The following is a 21621-nucleotide window of genomic DNA, read 5'->3' on the forward strand; positions in this document are numbered from 1 at the left end:
AATCCTCTAAAAAATTGTGATCTCCGAATCACAGGTTGCCCATAGGCAAAATGGTTGTTGTCTAATTTTTATTTAAAAATTATGAAAAATGCCTCAATTCATTTTCATGATTTAAGTAGCCTTGTGAAGAGCGGGCTTTTCGCATGCGTTGAGCACGCTGTCTTTCTGTTGGTCTGTTCCGTTTGCTTTCATGTTTTTGGTTCTAAACACCTGTACCTTGGGCAGTATTATTCAAGTCTGTGAGGTGGCGCTTCTTGTAACGACTTTTACGATTCAATGCATTTTCATGATTCATGTTGTTTTGTGAAGAACGAACGGGCTTACCCTTGCGTCAGAATCTTTTTGTTTTTCCGTTTGTGTGTCGCTTAACCCTTTCGAAGGCCGTGGGAAATATACTTACCACCACTTTTTTTTACCACTTTTAGTGTAGGTCTCCATTTGTTAATAACTTCTGCTTTCTTGAAGTGAGTTTGAATAAAATTGGCAACCGTTTGTTTATTTAAAAAAACGTATAAAAGTTATAAATATATTTACCACCAAAAAAATGGCATTTTTATAAACTAATTTTTTTTTCTGATATCAATTACTATTTTTAAAACAATTTCAATTCCAAAAATACTTTAATTTACCTTTACTTTTTTTTCCTCCAAGCTTTGGACATGTACCTAGGTCATTATGGACCCTTTACCATATAGCCCAAAGCTTGGCTACTGGTCCGGCTACCTTTACTAGAAATAAATGGCCCATTGAAGGGTTAAGGTATTCATTCCCGTCTACGTTCTTTGGCTTTAGCTTTTCAGCCTCGGTACGTTTAGGCCTTGTCATCGTTTTTTTTTCTTGCCTAACCTTCGGGACCGTATCAATCAGTTAAGGGCCTTCTTTATTTGTGATATTCGCTTGAATTAGTATTGAAAACGATCCAGTTTGAACTGTAGATTAGAATTTCTGATTCTTAATTGAAACAATAAAAATAAAAATATCGTTCAAATGAGGAATTTCTCTTTTATTCATAACTCAAGAAGTTTTTATGAGATCTCTCTGGTCCCATATCTGAAAAATAAACTCACCAACTTAATGCGTAACAAAATTAAAAGTAAAAGAAAGAATTCTAAAAAAAATATCAAACAGCAGTGGTCGTCATAGCAATGCATGCAGTGACGACGCATGCGCTCTGTTTGCTATTACTCTTGAACTCGGTTGAAAAGTGTGATGACTTCAAAATAAGGTGTGCGCGTCATCAAACCCCCCCCAAAAAAAAACTACTATTTTGCTAATGAGTAATAAATAAATATGAATTGAGTTTCTACCAGTTCTTAGAATTTTAGTGGACCGTGTCTACCCGTGGAATGTGCAAAATCCCTTCTTTTACACAGTTAGCATGGTTTTTCGAAGCTCTGCCAAAGAAAATTTTAAAAAAGCCACAGTTTAGGTGCTTTAAACGTGAAGCAAAGTGATGTTTTTAAACTACACTGCTGGCCACCCAAATTGCAACACCAAGAAAGACAAGAGATATCACAACAAAATTTATTTTGTAGATAACATGTTGACCAAGTATCAAATGATTAAATTTATAGATTTCTGTGAAGTGTGGTTCCTGCCCAAAACAGTAGCCAGAGTAGCCGCCATTGTTGGAAATCACCCCTGCCACAGGCCTCGGCATTGATTCAAAGAGACTTTGGATGTGTTCTTGGGGTACAGCAAACCAAGCAGCTTCCCCTCGTTGAGAAAGTTGATCTGGTGTGGCAGACGGGGATGTAATCTGGGTCAATCGCTGAGCAATCATGGACCACATGATTGCTATCGGTGAAAGATCCGGAGAGCGAGCTAGCCAGGGAAGTAATTCAATCTAGCAATTGACGAAGAACTCTTGGACAATGCGTGCCACGTGTGGTCGCGCATTATCCTGTTGAAATATGCTGTGGGCAAGCTCTGAAGGTAGGGAAGGACAACTAGCTCCAGTAACTCGGAGATGTAGCGTTGGCTGTTTAAAGTACCGGTAATGCGTAACAGAGGGTGATATCCAATACCGCCTCATATCATAATACCCGGTGCAGGACCAGTGTGGCGGTGCATAACGCAGCTGTTCAGCAGGTGTTGCAGACAGAAGCGTGACTCGTCAGTAAAGACAATTTCATTCCATTCTCTCGTCCACATCCTTCTTTCATCACACCATTGGTGGCGGAGACGTTTATGGTTCGGCGTCAAGGGTAGGCGAAGCAATGGACGACCACTATGTTGTAAACGGCGTCGAATGGTACGAGCAGACACAGGATGATGAGTTACAGACTGAATGTGCTGTGCCATGGTTTGTGATGTGACTGAGCGATCAGTCACTGCCATGCGCACAATTCGCCTGTCATGACGTGAAGTGGTGCACTGAGGTGGATGCAATCGAACACGTCGGACCGTCATACCCTCCTGCATCCAACGATCACATATCCGCATTACAGTTGTATGGTTTCGTCCAACACGACTACTGATTTCCCTGAAAGATAATCCACAATCTCGGTAGGCCACTATCCTTCCTCTGTCGAACTCGGATACTTTATCAAAAGATGATCGCTGTTTTCTACGAGACATAAGAGAACGTTTTTTGAAAAAAAGCACAAGAAAAACACAATTGCCGAACTTGAAATCGTCGAAATGTCCAAGTTTTAAATAGCGTTTTAAAGTGGTGCCACAGGCACGAGTAAAATTAAGTCTGCTCTGAAATTCTAATCATTTGCATATCTCACCTCCGCTAAGCATGTTGTAAATTTCATGTTATTTGCATGCTTTCTTCAGGGTGTTGCATTTACGGTGGCCAGCAGTGTATATATCTCATCTTGCCCTGAAGAATTATCTGGGCTTTAGAACTATCAAATAACTTAAATATTTTAAAACTTGCTGTTGCTTGGGGATGCTGTTGTTACAAAAAAATTAACAGAAAAAAAGGTAAAATTTAAAAGATGTGCCTCAATAACTAACATAAAAATACAATTGGTGAGGTACAAAAAGTTACAATTTATGGTTGGGAAAATTGAAAAAAAGGATTTAGGTAATTAATTTCTTTTGTTACAAGGTTGTAAAAAAAACAAGTTAATTACGGCGATTGACTACTCCAATAGTGGAAAAGTACTTAAAAATTGCAAACAATAACTCTTAGAAATAAAAAACATAAAAAAACAAACAAAAAGATCAATACGTCATTGTAATTGAGTTCCACATACCTGTTGCAGATTTACTTTGAGCTGTCTATCTCCTGAAACAATAACTAATGATCTTAAAAAGAAACAGAAGAAATGAGTTCTGGTTGCGACTAAAACATATTCTTTTTATTTTTTATTTGCTGCGGAATGTTCACAATAGGGAATCACAACATCTATTTTTAAGGTATGGACACAGCACGGTTTTTAAGAAATTTCACAACACTTTGTAGAAAACACATCATCAATTACTCGAGATCTTACAATCACGATCCCAGGCTATGATGAACTGGAATGCTTTTTGTCAAAAACACCAGGGCACACGGGATACGGATTCACTACGCTTGTGATTTACTTCAAAAACCAAAGGAAGAAAAACCAACCAGGCCATGGCGAAGGAAAATACGATCACCGGACCGCAAACGGCACCCACGGGTGGGTGGAAGAAAGAACTCCGTCTCTCAAAGAGAGGAGGGGGTAAAAATGAAAAATCCCTGTTAAGGGATCGTAGAGTATTGATACGGAAGTTGATTCGAATGCCCCTGCTCAAAAAAATGGGCGATATTTACAGAAACAGCAAGAAGTGGAAGTTAAACTCCCTAAAATGGGATTTGAAGTGAATACACTAACTGCGAAAAATCAAATTACAATTATTCACAAACTGTAACTGCAGCTAACCAGTCTCCATGTGTTCACATCAAAGGCTGCCGAAGGTCACAGGCGTGAAAGTCGACAGACAGTGAGGCGTCACAGGGGTCAGGGTTCGGTCTAATTTTTAGGTCACGATCCCAACAGAAAATTGAGATTAAGTGACGCAATGTCACACTTGCTAATTTTTTTTAAATCGCCAATTTCGCTACATTTATCAACCTAGATGAAAATTATCAAAATCTCTGCCTTATTCTCAGCTTTTGTGATCTTTTTATGTTGCAGGAAATAATTGGGTGTGTGATTGCCGCCTTTTATGGATCAAAGAATGGAGTGAAAATGCAAAGTTAAAGAATTTAAATTATGAATTCAATTGTTCATCACCATTCAGTATAAAATCAAAAATCTTGAATAGATTGACTAAGCAAGATCTATCCTGGTCGAAAGAAGACTGCCCAACCCGTTTTTGTGAATGTTCATGTGTTCCTTACCAAGAGGAGGGATATGCGTATGTAAATTGCTCTTCAAAAAGACTGAGCCGGGTATTTATTATTATTTTCTTCAAAAAATCTATTTGGTTAATTAACTTTATAATTGCATAATATTTAGTTAAATTAAAAACAAAGCCTTGTTAAGAATGGAATTCTGAATAGTTACTGAATTTCTTTTCATGTTTTTAATCTGCCTCCCTGATAACAATTTTATCTTGCCCCCCTCTCAGTTATGCTTAAATTCGCCTCAACATGGGTCCTAAAAGTAGACCTGAAAATAACAACTCATCACGTACCGAGTTTGTGAAACAAAGCGAAGCCTTAAATTAAGTAAACAATTTAGTCACTTTTTGAAAGAATCTGAGAAAGAGAATTTTCGTTAAAATATCCAAAGTGTCCATTCAAAATTTTAATCTTTCAGAATATTTCAATTTTTGGGGGAAATACTCATGTGAAAGAAGAGTTCTTTAACTATTCACATATTTCAAAGTTGAAATGTATACATTACGAGCATTTTGCCTAGCTAAATATTTTTACATTAAGTTCTTCAAAATCAGTATGTTTAACTAAATTTTGTCACATATTTATACTATTTTTGGCATTAAATTAGCTTTTTTATAGCTGTAGATTACTTCAAAAGTGAATTTTTTCAAAAAATGTAATTTAATCCAAGCAACAAAAGAAATTCTTGCAAAAAGTGACTATTAAATTAAAAGTACCTATCGATATCGGTCACCGACTCATTTGGTTTGAGGAAAAACTGACTACTAAGTTATTAAGAAGTCTATTGCATGTATACAGAGGGATAAGTATTGGGATGTCTCACCCATGGAATATTTGTCCTAAAAGACTTTGTTGAAATGTTTGGCAAAATTGAACCAAGATTCATTTAGGACCAGTTACAAAATATTACACCCAATATTGGTCCTAGATTGTAGGCCGATAAGGAATGTTGATAAAAATTAAGCTTGGTCTAATATTGAACAGTGTCCAATAGCACTGTTTTACCTGTTTTTAACGCAATTTCTAATTTTTCTCCTTCAGATTTTCTTATTTTTTGTTACCCTAGTGGCAAACATTCGTAAAATTTTCTATTTATTTAATTCACTATTTATTTAAATATTTATAAAAAAACATTTCAACCCGTTAGAAAAAATACAGAAGAAGTAAAATAAACGTGCAGCTATAGGAATGCGAGTTGTATGTTTGTAATTATGGAAATATTAATTTCTTACGAAACTTACTCAAATAGAGAAAAATATATACATAAAAGAAAAAATAATTATTATCAAGTATAAAACTATATGATCGAAACCAATAATGTTAGGTTTCGGACAAGAAAACTTTTCAAAAATCTGCTGTTAAAAGTCGGTGAAGGTAGCTGTAATTAAAGTGCATCATAAGTAGACATTTTATTCACGTTTAGCCATAACTTACAACACACTAAGATGAAGTCTGCCAACTGCTCCGCTTTCTGCAAAAGTTTTAATAAATTAGTGGAGAATTATATAGTTAACTTGTAAACAAGGATAATTCCGCCTACTCTATACAAGTGTTCCCACGAGATGACTGCAAAAATGGTTGCACTTCATGTGATACTTTGAATTCTTGATCTGTAGCGGTGGAAAGATTATTTGAAATAAAAAATACCAAACTAAAAATCACTTAAAATTCGTAACCACAAGAATATATTATTTTTCAAAGCGGGGCTAATTGGCACATATGTAAGATAACAAGATGGCTTGAAACGTGTATATGTTTAACACTTTTCGGATCAGCAAATTTCGATCGAAAATTTTGATCAAGAAATAAATTAATTGCGACAATAGATAGTCTAATAGAAATAAATTAATTGTGACAATAGACAATAATCTTACTGAAACGATATACTTTATCTCTTTAATGTTTAAAGAATGGTGCAAGCGTTTAAAAGCAATTAGTTTTACATTTCTAGAAGTTTGCCGTATACCTTAAATTAGCGTTACCAGACTGGCTACAATGAACCGGAATAGGTTAAGCTATTTTAAATTATCGGTAATAAAACTCAAATTGAATCGAATTTGTTAAAGCAAAAATCAATTATAAATATTAAAATAAAATGTTTAGCAGAATGCAATTGGCAGTATAAATTGGTTTATTGGAATTGCATACATTTTCAGGCTTGTGTAATATGTTTAGGCTTAAAAACCTTTATCAAATAGAAGGACAGATAGTAAAATACAGAGAATGATATCAAGAAAATACATCCAGGGTAACAGCGGGGTTCGAACCCGCTATCTAGACGCTTTGTACAGAGCTAGGAAGGTGATACCGCTCATCCAGGGAAGCGCCAAATATCAATCACTAACTAATCCTGTATACATTTTTTAGAATAAGTGATTTGCCCTTGTAAGTAAAACAATTTAAAACTTACCCATACCTGGTAACTTTTAATCCCTTCCATTATCATTTTTCCCAGTGGTATTAAAATGGAATTAAAACTTCAATTTTAATCAAACAAATACGTTGTATTTGAGAAAACTTAAGTTGACAACCATGATAGTAACGCATATTAATATATGTGCTTAATTTTTGTAAGAATAGTGGTGATCAATATCATTTAAAAATTAAGATTATAAAAAAAAATGGTATATAATTACTACCACTTTAAATATGAAAATAAAATCCTCCGGAAAATCCGGAAGAGTTGGCAGGTATGCAACGACCGTACTAGGTGGCACCTATACCACTCCTGTTTTTACTTCTTCAATCTCCATCTTTACCCACCTATTTCAGGGACGATGTTTATCATTTTATTATGCCTAGCATTTTTCCATTATTCAATTGCAATGAATTTTATTTGAAAAAAAAAGATTATGCTAGCACCTCAATTTTTTTTTAAAAAAAAAGCCTTATAGGGCCGTGATAGCCTGGTTGGTAGGCCACTGGGCTCATGCAAAAGAGTTCGTTTGTTCGATCCCAGGCCGGCCGAAGACCTCCCGTGTAGTGAATGGTGACTGATGCCCGTTAAATCTTTCGAGTAGCAAAGTCTTCCATGTTCCCATAGTAAATCAATAACTCTGAGGGTACTGATCCAGGAGTTTCCTTGTCATCAGGACAGGTTCAAAATTACAAGGCTGCGGAGTTGAACATTAGTAGTCGTAAACCTAAAATTGGGTCGGCTGTTTAAAGACGGATATAAAATATTAAAAAAAAGACTTATCTTATGGATGAAAAATTTCATTACCTGAATAATTATAGTAAAATCTGAGATTTGAGTAAGGTTCATGCATCTTCAAACTGTAAAATAATCATTGAAAAATATCTTTTCATCTCTAGTTTTTACACAGTTTCTTCGTATTTTCTTTGTTTATATTGGAATAAGAATAAAGGGTAATGTTAACCGCAAAATTTTCTGAAAGCTGAAAAAGTCAGATAGTTATTTTTTGCAGAGAAAATAATTTTCATTTGAAGCAGGTAAGATCACTCTTGGAAAGTTATTTTAAATTAAAATTGAATTTTTAACTTTAACTGCTTTAAAAATAATTAAATAAACCTATTTTAAATTTAATATTTTTTAAGAAGTTTATGTTTAATTTACATAACTGTGATTACTTTTTCGTTTTTAATTTGACTTACAATATTAAAATGGCATCAAATTCATATAGATTATTTAAATGTTTCAAAAATGTAATACCTGCAAGAAAGTTACAGAACATTTTAATGATTTATTTGCATTTTTACAAATTCTATTCTCATAGACTCAATTGTGCTTTCTTATGGTGTACCTTGCAATTGCAAACCATAAAGCACAATGAGAAATAGTAAAAAAATAAACCACTATGAATTAATTTTCAAGTAATGATCGGATGTTCATGTACTAGATACAATTCAATCTTAATGGTTGGATGGGATTACGTCAAATATGCAAATTAATTAGTGCAGTTGATACTTTCAGTTACGCTAATCAGACTAAAAAAAAATTACTTCCTCTGAATAAACAAACCTTTTTTCGACTGATAAACATACCAATTTCAAAAATACGACTTAATACAAAAAAATTACAATGTTAAATACAAAAATACGAAAAAAAATCAATTTCTCTGGGATTATTCTCTGCCAGCGTAACCCAGACTTCTGCTCCGTTTTCAGAAGTGAACTTCTGGTTATCAACAGGGGTCAGGAATTTGCTATGCAAAATGACCTTTATTTTAAAGACCTTTGGATATTCTCTGATAGCCGCAGCTCCCTGCAACATCTCAACAACAGGACCCAAATTGGCGACAAAACCAGTATTTTCATCGTAAACAACCTAAAACTCTTGTCCCTCCAACATAATATTCACCTGCAGTGGGTTCCTTCTCACGTCGGTATCTATGGTAATGATTTAGCGGACAGCCTAGCTAAAGAGGGTTGCAGCCAACCGCACCCTACCTCTTCTGATCTTACCTATCTTGAACTTTACTCCCTGAAGAAATCCCAGCTTCTCAGAGACTCGTTGATTCCCCCCTCACTCCATTGGTACGAGGGAAAAAAGCCAGGAGCTTCTTTGACCCTTCCCTTTGAGAGGAGAGTCTGCACCACCATCTCCCGCCTAGCTACCGGCCATCTTAAAGGTTTACTATTTTCTGAGGGAACTAAAACCTACCCCCTCTGCCCTAAACGCCTTCTACACCGGGCTTCCGCCGATCACATCCTGAACTGTCTTAGTCTTCTCTGGGAAGACATTTACTCTACTGCTCTTTTGGTGTTTGATTTTCTTCCGGTCAAAGGGTTCATAGATCTGGTCTGACTTCGTCAGGCCAGAAGAGGATAAGCAACAACAACAACAAATCAAATTTTATATCTTTCCATCTAGAATTGCATTGTTCAAAATGATATAAAAAATTGCAATCCATACAAAGCAAAAGATTTTTGACGAGAATTAAATAAAATAGTAAACAATTACAAAGAATGTCATGCATGAGTTATTTTTTCATGGAATTATTTTTAGATAAACAAATTTTAGAATTGTGTGCAAATTTTATTCGCTTAAAATGTTTTTAAGATTAAAATTAACGGATCCAAACATCTGACCGCTCTCCTGACTATATTAATCGGATTGCATAATATCGGATTGACCATTGCATAAATATCACGACCATATTTATCGGATTGCGGTTAACCCCTAAATTTGGGGTTCAGAAATCCGAATCCATCGAATAAAAAGGTAAGTTCAGAGAAGGTGCTTTTTTGAGTCTGTTTTCGTAATTTAAAATATTGTCCACGTGAATTAGCATATTTGAAGTCACTCCCTCGACCCATTAAGAAAGTGAAGATTCGATCATTATATCAAGTGTTATTTAGGTTGGTCCGTTTTCTACTTTGCGCATTGTACTCGCACATAATTTTCAAGATATTTCTATTCATTAAAATTTCTATCCATTTTGTTAGATTCCTAGTAGATTTCCAGAACTGACGATTGAACTAAATCTTCGAGAAAACTTTTTGTCTAATCCAATCGAGCTCAACCTTCCTCCTATGTCCAAGCTACATACCTTGAATCTGGAACGCAACTTCATTTCACTGTTGGACTTCAGTCTTCCGAATAACGTAGAGATTCTTCGACTGGCAGAAAACAATATTACAAGATTCTACAGTAATCCGCCGTCTAATATCCAAACATTCACTCTATCTCATAATCCATGGCAGTGTGACTGTGATACTCTGCCTTTCAGAAAGTGGATGCTGGCAGAAATTTCTAAGGTAAGGTAGAATTTGTCTAAGGTAAGAATTCCCCTCGCCACAAAGTCTGAGATCGTTTGCTGCTATGGAAAGAAGAAGTGAGCATTTCAGGGAGGAGTAGCTTCTTTTCATCCTAGGGATGGCACAGTAGACTGAAGAAAGGATTCCTTCTCTCACCAACAAGAACCAAAACCTATCCTATACAATGGTCCCACAATCCTAATTGAAATACCTCGTTGCCATAGTCACCACCACTGGTCCAGACGAATGGCTAGGGAAGTTCTTACTTTAGACAAACTATATAACTCTCTAGCCGTAATTTCATCTAGCTGTTATATTATCCTTTGCAACTATCTCGCTCTCTCTCTCTTTATATATATATATATATATATATTTCTAATCACACATTACTGCATCCATATTCTTATTTCGAAGGAAAAATATTTCTAACAGAAATATATTTTATTATTCGCTTTTCATTATTATTTGTTTTAAGAACCAAATTTGTAATAACAGTAAAAATTTATAAATCGTTACATGCTTATATGTAACGATTATTGCAACGATTTATTATAATAAATCGTTACATATTTTTTATTATGAAGCAATATAAAGTTCCGAGAATATTTCATCTTTTTAAGAACAAAACGCTTGTGAGCATTAACGAGTCGAAATAAACAATATTTATATTTAAGTCGCAAAAATTTTTTTATAATTAAAATGTAGGACGTATCAAAATTTAAACAAGATAGAAAACACATGTGTTTAATGCAAAATTATGTTCTTTATTAATGATTAATGAAGTGTATAATATGACATTATGTATAGAATGGTATANAAGTGAAAATATTAAATTAAGGATGTGAACTCATCAAATTTGTTTCAACAATATAACGTTATAACAACATAAATGTTATTTAAAAAAATGATTACTTAGAAAAATCACTTCTGTTTACCAATAGATCTAAATATCTAATATATATAATTCTCTTACGTGGCTCCCAAATTTTGGCTGTATTTCTTTTCCGCCGGTGGCAACGTTTGCTTTGTTTTGTTTACATTACTATTTCTCTTACACGGTGAATCGACCAATGATTGCCGCTAAAAATGTCACATGCCAAATCTAGCTGAGGTAGCTCAACATATAGATCTTTTAAAAACGGAAACTGAAATAACCTGAGAGAGCATCAGCTGCAGCAATCTCATACTATTAAGCTAGGCAGAAGTGAGTAGTCTTTGTCGATAGATCTCTATTTTAGTATTTTGTCGAAAGCGCTTTTTTTCACGAATTTATATATTACGAATTTATTTGACGATTCTTGATTTATATCACGAATTATACTATAGCACATTTCTAATAGGTTTAACGAATTACATGTCATTTATTTAAATTCAAATTTATTTTAATGACTGAGAATTTACTAAAAAGATTTAATTTTTTTAAAAAAAGTTTTTATATGGATTTGAATGATTGTTTTGAATTCTTAGAATTTTGTGTGCATTTGCAATGTACCTAAGTTAGTAGCGAGCGAAGCGAGCTTGGTTTGTGAAGCAGACCATATAAGATTGCGTAGCAATTTTCGGGGGTTGGCGAGCGTCAGCGAGCAATGGGAGCAGCCCACTAGTAATAAATAATTCAATGGGGCAGACTGGAGAAATTTTTTTTCAAGATTTTGCCACGCACTATGAGTCCTATTGCACGTTAATACACATTTTCTCACTTTTTAATTATTTCTGCGAAGAGTTATCTGCTAAAATTTTAAAACACATGTAACGATTAAACGAACAAACATGATTAATTATAAAAATAATTAATAATTATGAAAATATTTCACTGTTTAGATGCACACTTTTGCCTATTTGACCCTCCCCCTCACGAAGAAAATATTTCCCAAAAGTTGACATTTGAGGCAGTTTGAATACAACGCATCTCTAAATCCTCCCATAAGTACAATGTTGAGTAACAAAGTACGCCGGTAGTAAGGATATGTTTGCCTAACACATTTTGGAATTTTTACTAAAAGGGAAAGTAATGAAAACGAATTTAAATATTATAATACCAATTTCTCCCTCTAATTGGCGATTTTAATTACTCTCTTTCTGAAGTACTCTAAATTTTTAATCGGAATTTAAAACTAGGCAAAGTAACCCTTAATGACGGTTTAATGCCATTTTAGAAAATTTCTAAATTTTGAAATATTTTCAGATTTTAGATGTAAACGAGACACGATGCAGCTTTGAAGACAGAGAGAATATGAGAGGGAGAGTAATAATTGCTCTGAGTGAAATCGAGCTTTGTCCTAAACTAATACGGAACTATATCTTAATGGGAGTAGGTGGTGCGGGTAAGTATCAATACCAAACATTTCTTTCATATTCTTGAACTACAAAAATGTTAGTTATTTGAAAAGATGCTTTTCCTTTATCATCTATGTTGCTGTTTCTAATGCCACTTCCCAATATCAGCAAGCCTTGTTGCTGAAATTAAGCGAATTAAAACCGAGGGTGCGTTTCTTGCTTATCAGTGTTATGTCCAAAAATACGACTTCAGCCTCACACTCCTCACAGCCCGTTTGTAGGGCGGAATCATTCATGTATCCATTCATTCATCCACAGATCGTAATTTTAACCTGAACCAGAGAACAATCAATCTTCAATTCAGCACCGCAGAGGCATGTTTGTTATGGGAACATGGAGGACTTAATGATCTGACAGATATAACGCACACCAGTCTCCATTTACAACTCGGCTAGATCTTTTCGTCTTTTACTGTAAACCTTTTTTTTCCTTTTTCTTATTTCTAGTTTTGCCCAAGCTCTGAAGTGCAGAATTATGTTTGTGTTGCAAACACAACAACATGTTTACAATGGAAACGCTTTTCTACTGTTGATTTTCAAATGATGATTTGTTCGTGATTTCAGAAGGTTTTTTTAGTCTTGTTTTGCAAAGCCATATTCAATCTCGATATAAAAGGGTTGTTTTTGTGAAATTAGTGCGAACAATGGTAGCATAGCTAAATTTCAAGATTGTAGGGTTTATTTGCTAATCATTTATAACCCTTGTACAGGGTTTGCGATGAAGGTTGTTGCTTACATTAAAATCAACATTGCACTGCTACCTGGGATTGCTCGACCTCATGTTTCAGGCTTTGGTGGGATTGGGAAAAGGGGGGGGNGGTTTGCCGATATAGGCGTTAAATCGATATGTCGCGATATATCGATTTATAGCCCAGTCCTAATGTATAGTGTATATTTCGATTTTATTATTACTTTGTAGAATTGTACACAAAAAAACATTGCCTTAATATTAGTCGCATGGCTCGATATTGTTCTCAAACGTTTCAGGATATTAAAAAATATGTCAGAAACAAATTGAAAGATAAATAGTTGTTTCCCCTCCCCCTCCCCCTTATCATTTAAATGTAGTGGTGCGGAGAATAACTTTAAATCAAATTTACAAAATTAAGAATCATACATAAAAACATTAACTCAGCTACCACTAGAAGAAATTTTCCCAAAAAGCGCACAAAGTTGGCAGCCCAGCTTTTTTTCGACCAGATTCGATAAAACTAGAGAGTAAAGTTAATATAGGCAATTTTCATTTATTTTCCAGTAAAGCTTTCTTATCATTATTTTGATCATATCAAAAAAACTGTTATTTCGATTTGAATAGTTGTCAAAGTTTGAATGATATGTTAACTAATTTTTGGTGTATATATTATTCAAAATCTCTGTTCAAAAAATAATTGCTTTTATCCACACCTTGCAGTGATTCTAATGATGACAGTGGCCTTCATTTTGTTGTATTTCCGATATCAATATCATTTAAAAGTGTGGCTCTATTCGAGAGGTTGGAGATGTTTCAAGAAACGAGACAAAAGAGATGACGGAAAACTATTCGATGCTTATATTTCATTCACTGATGAAGACGCTGCTAGGGTCCGAAAATATTTTCTCCCAGGTAAGTTTAAAAATGCCTTAATATCTCAGCTTCTTATTTTACATCTTCTTAAAACATTTCATAATCGTGTGGTAGCAAAATCCTCAGAATGAAAGATTGAAATTTTATATTATTTTTCAGTGTGACAAAAGCAGGCTTAGCTAACTAATACGCTTTTTGCGAAATATTTTATACAGTGTTAGACATTTAAGAAACCAAAGTTTTCAGAATTTTTTGCAATGTAGCTAACACTTTAAACGCCTTACCAAGGAAGAACTGGTACAAAGTGGCGTTGCATATGAACTTTATTCAGTGGTGTGGAAAATATGTTTAAATGAACGAAAAATAATATATTTAAGCATGCACATAGTTGCCACTAGAATAACCTTTTGCAAAAAGTGTTGAAAGTTGGTAGCTATGCAAAAGGTATTGTAAAGATAAGCATTTTAATGTAATTCAAATTAATTAGATAAAGATATTAGAGTAATGAAAATTAGTCAGTGCTTGACGAAATTTAATTTTTTCAGCGATCTCAGGTTTGGCATATAGTCTCAGGTAGTCCGGTAAATCATTGTATTATGCTTCGCGTTTCAGGCGCGTTTAATTTTTTATTTGCGTTTAATTTTTTATCGCGTTTAATTTTTTATTTGCACCCTGCATATTATTATTGTATTTTGATAGGCTCAAAGTAATAAAATGCATATATTTTGCCCAAAACAATTTTTAAAAAAATGAGTTTTACAGAAACAGTGGTACAAAATACTGCCATATTTTTATGTAAGTCTGATGAAAATTGAATATTTATGTTTCTAATTTTTTTGAGCATAGTTGCCAACTGTCCCGATTTTGGGGAAATATTTATTTTTTATATTTCAAGGGATAACAAAATGTAATTTTTAATAACTCTGTCTTAATAATATATTTAAACAATTAAAGGATACATATACTTATCAAAATAATGGATATACTAACTCTAGATAAACTATCCAAGCGTCCTTGCTGACTCACCGAAGGCTCTGTAGCTTGGAGGTCGTGAGTTTGAGTATCACAGAAATTTCTACTTATATCTTCGCATGTCTTGTACAACCCTGCATGTGTACCAGTAAAATAATGCTAATACTAGTAAAATAATGTTTGGTATGGTTTTGCAAGTGTTGATGAATGTTTTCCAATATTTTGCTTGCTCTTTTTATTATTGGTTTACGCCACACTAAAGCTGCACGATGGACTATTGGTGACGGTCTGGGAAACATTCATGAGGATGATATGAAGACGTGCCATCAGAATTTTGATCCTCTGCAAATAGGTGGCTCCCCTGCTTCGGTAACAAGACGACCTGTGCGAAGTTGAGCTTTTTACTGTAGAAAAGGGTAACGAGGACCAATACCACACAACCTAGGTCCCTTTGCAGACAGATCAAAGTGGTTACCCACCCGCACACTGACCACAGCTAGTGATGCTTGACTTCGTTGTGCTACTATTAACAGTGTCTTAACGATCAGTCAGCTGAGGAACTGTTTGCAATTAAAAATGTCATTTCACAGAGTTTTATAATTTTTTTTGTCAAATTATATTATTGAACTTACGGTGGTACCAATAGTTATGTTTTTTTTATGACAGAAATTAATATTTCAACAGATATAAAACAGATATAAATTTAATTCACCGCCATTACTTATAAATAAATTAACCATTCATGTAAGTTGATATCACGCAAAATCAGAAAAAAGATCTATAATTTTAATTCAGCTGATATTTGACGAATATTTGGGGAAATTAATTTCGGATGAAAATTTTCTGTGACGGGTGATGTTAAATGTAACTTTTGTGTCACTGCAACTAGTAAAAACATCTCTTATTTAGTGCAAAGTTCGGCAGCTATGAACTATTGCTTCATACATTTAGGGAAATTTTCTAGTTCTAACCCTAAACAGGTAGACGGGATTTGATAATAATATAGGATTTCATAACTTCTATTCAAAAGAAAATTAAATTCGATTTCACCATGAAAACAACATACTGCTGTTTTTCATCAGATCAGCATTTATTTTTTCATCCTCAACTTTTTCTTCTATATTTTCTACTTCTTTTTATTCCTCCTCTTGATATTCTTCTTTTTCTTCGTCTTCTTCTACTTCAACTCATTTTCTTTTTCTACTCCTTCACCTTATTTTCTTCTCCAACTTCTGCTCATTCTCTTCAACTTATTCTCTCTTTGTTTTCTTCTTCTCTTTTTCCTTCGCCCTTCTTCTACATCATCATCTTCATCTTTTCCTACATCTTCTTATTCTTATTCGTATTCCAAATGCATGAAAAATATTTTTTAAGCTTGAGGGAGGTAATAAACTGTTTTTTTACCATTGTTTCTTTTGCATTTCCTTAGAGCTGGAAGAGAAACATCCATTTTATAAATTATTTGTCCCCCAGAGAGACCTCAAAGCAGGAAATTTTGAAATAAACTATCTAATGGAACGAGTGGTGGATAGCAAACGAACCGTCATTTTGCTCACTAAGTAAGTGTCATTCTCTTAACTATGTTCAGCCTAAATGCAATCGATATAATAGCAGTTTAACACAGTGAGATCAGCTGTCCACGTGTTTGTTAGAATAAGTAGTTCGAGCACTTTGCTGGAGTTAATTAAAATAATTGGAAATAATAAGAAGCAGCTTGCTCAAAAACTTTAGTTTGCTGGCTGTAGATGAGGTTCATGCACTTGGCTCAAGGATATGATATAGGTAAAGTCATGATTTACTTAGCTTAAAGTCTTTTACTACCATTTTTTCTCATTTAGATACTGGTTATTTATTGATTTAACACACTTAAGTTTAAAAGCGATTAAATATAAAAAAAATTCTGAATACTAAAATAAACTTATCTTTCAATCTATTAACTGATAAAATAATGAAAATTCCTTAATAACCACTAAATTTAATAATTGAAAGAATGGTTTCGTTTATAAAAAAAATGGTGAAACAAAATGTTTTATTCCTATTTATTCTTACAAATATAGAAATGGCAACTTGCTAATCATTAAGTGATAACAAAATTCATGCTTTAATATCTGATTCTAGGTTTAGAAAATTAATTGTGAGCGTGTGTGTATTTAATACCATTTTGTTTCCATTGTGCCATAGTGCAATTCTAAAACAGCTTTCCATAGTAAAGTGAATGATAAATGGTGTAAAATTTAGCACTGTACCAATTTATGAAATTCCTTAATAACCACTAAATTTAATAATTGAAAGAATGGTTTCTTTTATCGAAAAAAAATAGTAAAAAAAATGTTTTATTCCTAGATTTCATTCTTGCAAATATAGAAATGGCAACTTGCTAAACATTTGGTGATAAAAAAATTCATGTTTTAATATCTGATTCTAGGTTTAGAAAATTAAGGAAAATAAATTGTGTGTGTTTAATATCATTTTGTTTCGATTGTGCCATAGTGGTACTTTAAAACAGTTTTCCATAGTAAAATAAATGATGAAAGTTGTAAAATTTAGCACTGTACCAATTTATGAATTCTTCTAATAAAGCGAAACATATTGTTAATATATAATTATTTAAGTTTGGAACTTAGTCAAAATATAAAGCAATTTAAGCTTAAGTAAAAAGCAACGAAAAGAACTATTTACTTGCTGTAAAAAGTTATGCAAAGTTAGTTATATGCAAAAGTTATATGTAAAAAGTATATATAAAAGTTATATGCAAAGTTAGAAAAAATTGAATCAACCTTTTGATTACGGATTTTCATTATGTAAAGTGTTATATGTCAATATCTCAAAGAAATCTCTAAAATTATATCTAACTGTGGCGTAGCAACAACTACATTTATTGAACTACAATTCACTAGTATATAAAACATGGTGACTCAATTTAACAGTAAGTACCTATAAATGGATGAAGATTGACAGATTCGGTTGCCTATCCCCTAGAAATTTAATTAATATCTACTTTTTTTTAAAAAAACACACAACTTTGTTGTTTCATTTCATATTGAAAAATGTAGAAAAAGAAACAGTCTGCATTGAATCTGATGTCTGATTCTATTTTTGGATAGGCGCTATCTGAGAAACGAGTTCTGCATGGAGATATTTAGAGTGGCATTTGCGAATTCATTGGAGGAGAAATTGCATCGGATCATCCTTGTGAAATTTGGACCCCTTCCTCCCATGAAAGAGATGGATCAGAGTCTGAAGATAGTGATGGAATCTTCAATGTGTCTCAAGTTCAGACAGAAGTTATTCTGGGAAATGTTGCGATACGAAATGCCTGAAAAAAGTCCGAATATTGATGATTATGAACTGCTAGATGACCAAACTGATGATGTTCCTTTGATACAAGAACTTTAGATGTGTCGAGAAATTTTTTTTATAAATTTAACCTTTGATGGATCTATAGTTTTATTTTTTATATCTGAAATACATAAAAATTGCAGTTTGTAAAAAACATTGTAATATGCAGTCAGAAAAAAAATTAAACATTATGGAATATATTTTTAATTTATTCAGTTTTGTATTGTAACTCCAAGAGCTCCCATGAGATACATGCTATTTTATTCATGGTAGTTAAAGATACAATTATATCAACTCCGGTTCAGAGGGGATGGAGTTCAATCTTCGACTCCACTGGGACCCAATGAGTACATGCAATATACGTGCTCGTAAAATCTGGGGACCCGATAGTCCTGCGGTCGGTCATTAATCAGTACTATGGAAACAAGGATCTGAAGAAAATTTCTTTCCCTTACAGATCTATGTGCAGTTTGAGTAGCCTCACAAATTACGATGGCATGTCTTCGGATCATCCTCAGGGATATTTCCCAGACCGTCGACAATAGCTCCTTGTGCAGCTCTAGCGCGACGTGAATAAAGTACCTACTTACCTTTGTTAGGGTATCACAAACAAAATCAACGTCAAGAGTTTCACGTATGATGTATGGTGATGAGATCGCCGAATTCGTATTTCAAAATGTATATGAAACCACGTTCTTCCTAAAATGATACTTTCGCTTTTAAAGAGTGTTTATATAAACTTAAATGATGGAAAGGGAACTAATAAAATTAGCTTAGAACTTTTAAATAAGCAACTGAATATCGCGTTTTAAATAGTTATAGAAAAAAATTTAGTTTATTTGATTGTGTTGGGATATGTTTTGCAGTATTGAGCATGTTTTTTATTGTGTTGATTAATACGATTTACTAGATATTTACTATCTAATTATTTTTTTATCCCGTACGAAGAACGAGCATTCGGATAGTTAATAACAAAAAAATTCATTTCTTAAATTAGTTAATGAATAAAGTGCAGTATAATAAGGACCTCGAGTGAAAATTATGAAGTTTGTTCATACAATTTAGGAAAAATAATAATCCATAAAAAAGAAGAAGAATCATGAAACTTTTTGTTTTGCAAGAAGATGGTGGAAAATTGTGTATTTTCGCTTCAAAATGAACAAAAATCTGGACCATTGCTGTTATTATAAATTTAAGTCATATACATGTTTACAAACATAATTATACTTTTAAAGTAATAATATAATTAATATAACTAAATAAGTAAAAATATAATTAAATAATATTATAATTAATATAGCCAAAATAATGCAAAGTTAAAATTCTTAGTAAAAAAGCTTTTGTATGGAATAAATGTTGTCTCATTTTTATCTCCGTAACTTTTTAAATTTTAGAGAATTTTCTTTAAATGCAGAAAAAAATGACTTTATAACTCTACGAGTTTCATTACTATTATTGTTTACCACCATCCTAGCTAAATATATTGTAAAACAATAAGCAAGAAATTGATTTCTAATGGGGATTTGTGTCACATTAAGCACTTATTATGCATTTACTATTTTAATCTCAATTATTTGCCGAGTGACTAACCGCTTTGATCAGCTTAAAAAATGATCGTTGGAATCAACATTTGTTTTAAAACTGACATTCTTCAAGTTTATCACAAAAAGTTTCCTTTTGACAGAATTTTTATACTTTGAAGATTATCTCCTTTTCTAAAACTCTATTTATCAGAAAAAGAAAAAAAAACAAAATGGTATTAAGAATTTTCATTATCAAGTAATGCAAATGATTGTTGTAATAGGATTGATTTAGCGTAAGATTTGTTTTCTTATTTTGGATTACTTCACGACAAGCCACTATTCTTTCGGAATTACGATATATTCTGATAATTTAACGTGAGACTTATCTGCATGCCTTCTTTCTTCCTTACTTTCGCTCCTTGCAATCTATTCAAAAATGAATGTTACTTTAGTGGTTTTAACTGTGATGTTCAAGATAAATTAGTCACCTTGTCGAGGTGGGTGGGCTTGCGTGCTCCAGCATCCCAGATAGTTATGCCGGCAGTAGCGTCGCTACTGGTAGGGTCTCCCATGCCGGACAGGTCTTCGTTGGGTAGGAGTCAGACTAAGAGAGATACCTAGGAGAAAGAAAACTCCTATCCAAACCAGCGCACAGCGTCTGTTCTGCATGTTACAAGCGGCTTGGGTGTCTGAGGAGCTAAGACAGTCTTTTACCTCCGGGTGCTCCAGTCTTCGGACAAACAGAAGTTGCAAATTACCTCATCATGAACCAGTTGACCAATGATTTTGAAGCTGCATTGTCCGTCACTTGGAATAATCAGGGACTCGCTCGAAGTTTAGGCAGAGGGCCTCGTTCGATAAGTATGCCATAGTCTCCATCATACATGAAGACTCTCAAAATTCTACAGTGCAATATAAATGAATTGTAACCTGATTGTAATAAATTTTTCAAAACAATTGCAGTCCATACCTCTTTCAAATGATACTGTTGTTCGTCGAATTGGTGATATAGCAGAAGATGTACAGTGTCAGTTTTTCTCGAAGTTGCGTGACAAATTGTTTTCAATACAGTTCGATGAAGCAACAGATTGTAATAAAGATGCTAATTTAATTGCCCATGTTCGATTTTGAGATAATGTGTCAGTAGTAGAAGAATGAACTACTTTTCTGCAAACCAATAGAACTCAAAACAATAGCGCCCGCATTATTTGCTATTTTAAATGATTTTATGAACGAGGCAAACATAGATTGGAAAAATTGCGTCGGAATATGCACCGATGGTGCTCGTTCAATGTCCGGAAGATTCCAAAGTATACAAGCACTTGTAATACAAAAATCGCTTCAGTGCGTTTAGACACATTGTTTGATCCACAGAGAAGCTTTGGCTTCGAAAGAAATTAGTCCTGATCTGAATATTGTGTTTACTATGGTCGTAACTGTAGCAAATTATGTAAAAATGAGAGCCCTGAAATCGAGAATCTTTTCTGCACTTTGTAAAGACATGGGTTCAGTACATTCAGCAATACTATTTTATTGCGAGACAAGATAGATTCACGTGAGAAATTTTTACAACGTGTTTTTGAATTTAGATAAGAAATTACCATTTTCCTAGCGAAAGAAAACAGTCCGGAAGCCGGGAATTTTCGCGATGGTTTTCTTGTGATGAAATTGAGCTACTTGGTCAACAAATTCGAGAAATTAAATAACTTGAATCTTCAACTCCAGGAAGCAAATACACATATATTGGATACGAGTGATAAAGTTAATGCTTTTTGTAGAAAACTGGAATTGTGGAGCAGAAATTTAAAGCAAAAAACCTAACACTGTTTGCAATGTGGA

The 21621-nt window shown here is 33.5% G+C and overlaps 2 protein-coding genes across 3 annotated transcripts in view; one reads left to right on the forward strand and one right to left on the reverse strand.

Moving 5' to 3' along the window:
• Positions 1 to 2031: 2031 nt before the first annotated feature.
• LOC139426528 (uncharacterized) lies at positions 2032 to 2580 on the reverse strand. Its single transcript, XM_071185754.1, has one exon. It carries the CDS (start codon positions 2578 to 2580, stop codon positions 2032 to 2034), a length of 549 nt encoding a protein of 182 aa, XP_071041855.1.
• Positions 2581 to 3917: 1337 nt separating this feature from the next.
• The window catches only part of LOC107445005 (protein toll-like), a 73884-nt gene continuing 56180 nt past the window's right edge, over positions 3918 to 21621 (forward strand). The window contains exons 1-6 of one of the 2 annotated variants that reach the window (XM_043054908.2): positions 3925 to 4375; positions 9737 to 10048; positions 12234 to 12372; positions 13796 to 13987; positions 16350 to 16479; positions 18025 to 18470. In XM_043054908.2, coding sequence (XP_042910842.1) covers positions 9824 to 10048; positions 12234 to 12372; positions 13796 to 13987; positions 16350 to 16479; positions 18025 to 18316 — 978 coding nt within the window. In that variant the 5' untranslated portion in view covers positions 3925 to 4375; positions 9737 to 9823 and the 3' untranslated portion in view covers positions 18317 to 18470. Of the gene's footprint in view, positions 4376 to 9736; positions 10049 to 12233; positions 12373 to 13795; positions 13988 to 16349; positions 16480 to 18024; positions 18471 to 21621 lie in introns of those variants that run through there. The other variant, XM_071185140.1, reaches the window with a different exon arrangement.

The sequence above is a fragment of the Parasteatoda tepidariorum genome, chromosome 9, assembly GCF_043381705.1.
Source record: "Parasteatoda tepidariorum isolate YZ-2023 chromosome 9, CAS_Ptep_4.0, whole genome shotgun sequence".
NCBI lineage: Eukaryota > Metazoa > Arthropoda > Arachnida > Araneae > Theridiidae > Parasteatoda > Parasteatoda tepidariorum.

Coding starts and splice junctions, on each gene's coding strand:
- LOC139426528 (XM_071185754.1), bottom strand. CDS start 2,580: ATGTCTCGTAGAAAACAGCGATCATCTTTTGATAAAGTATCCGAGTTC.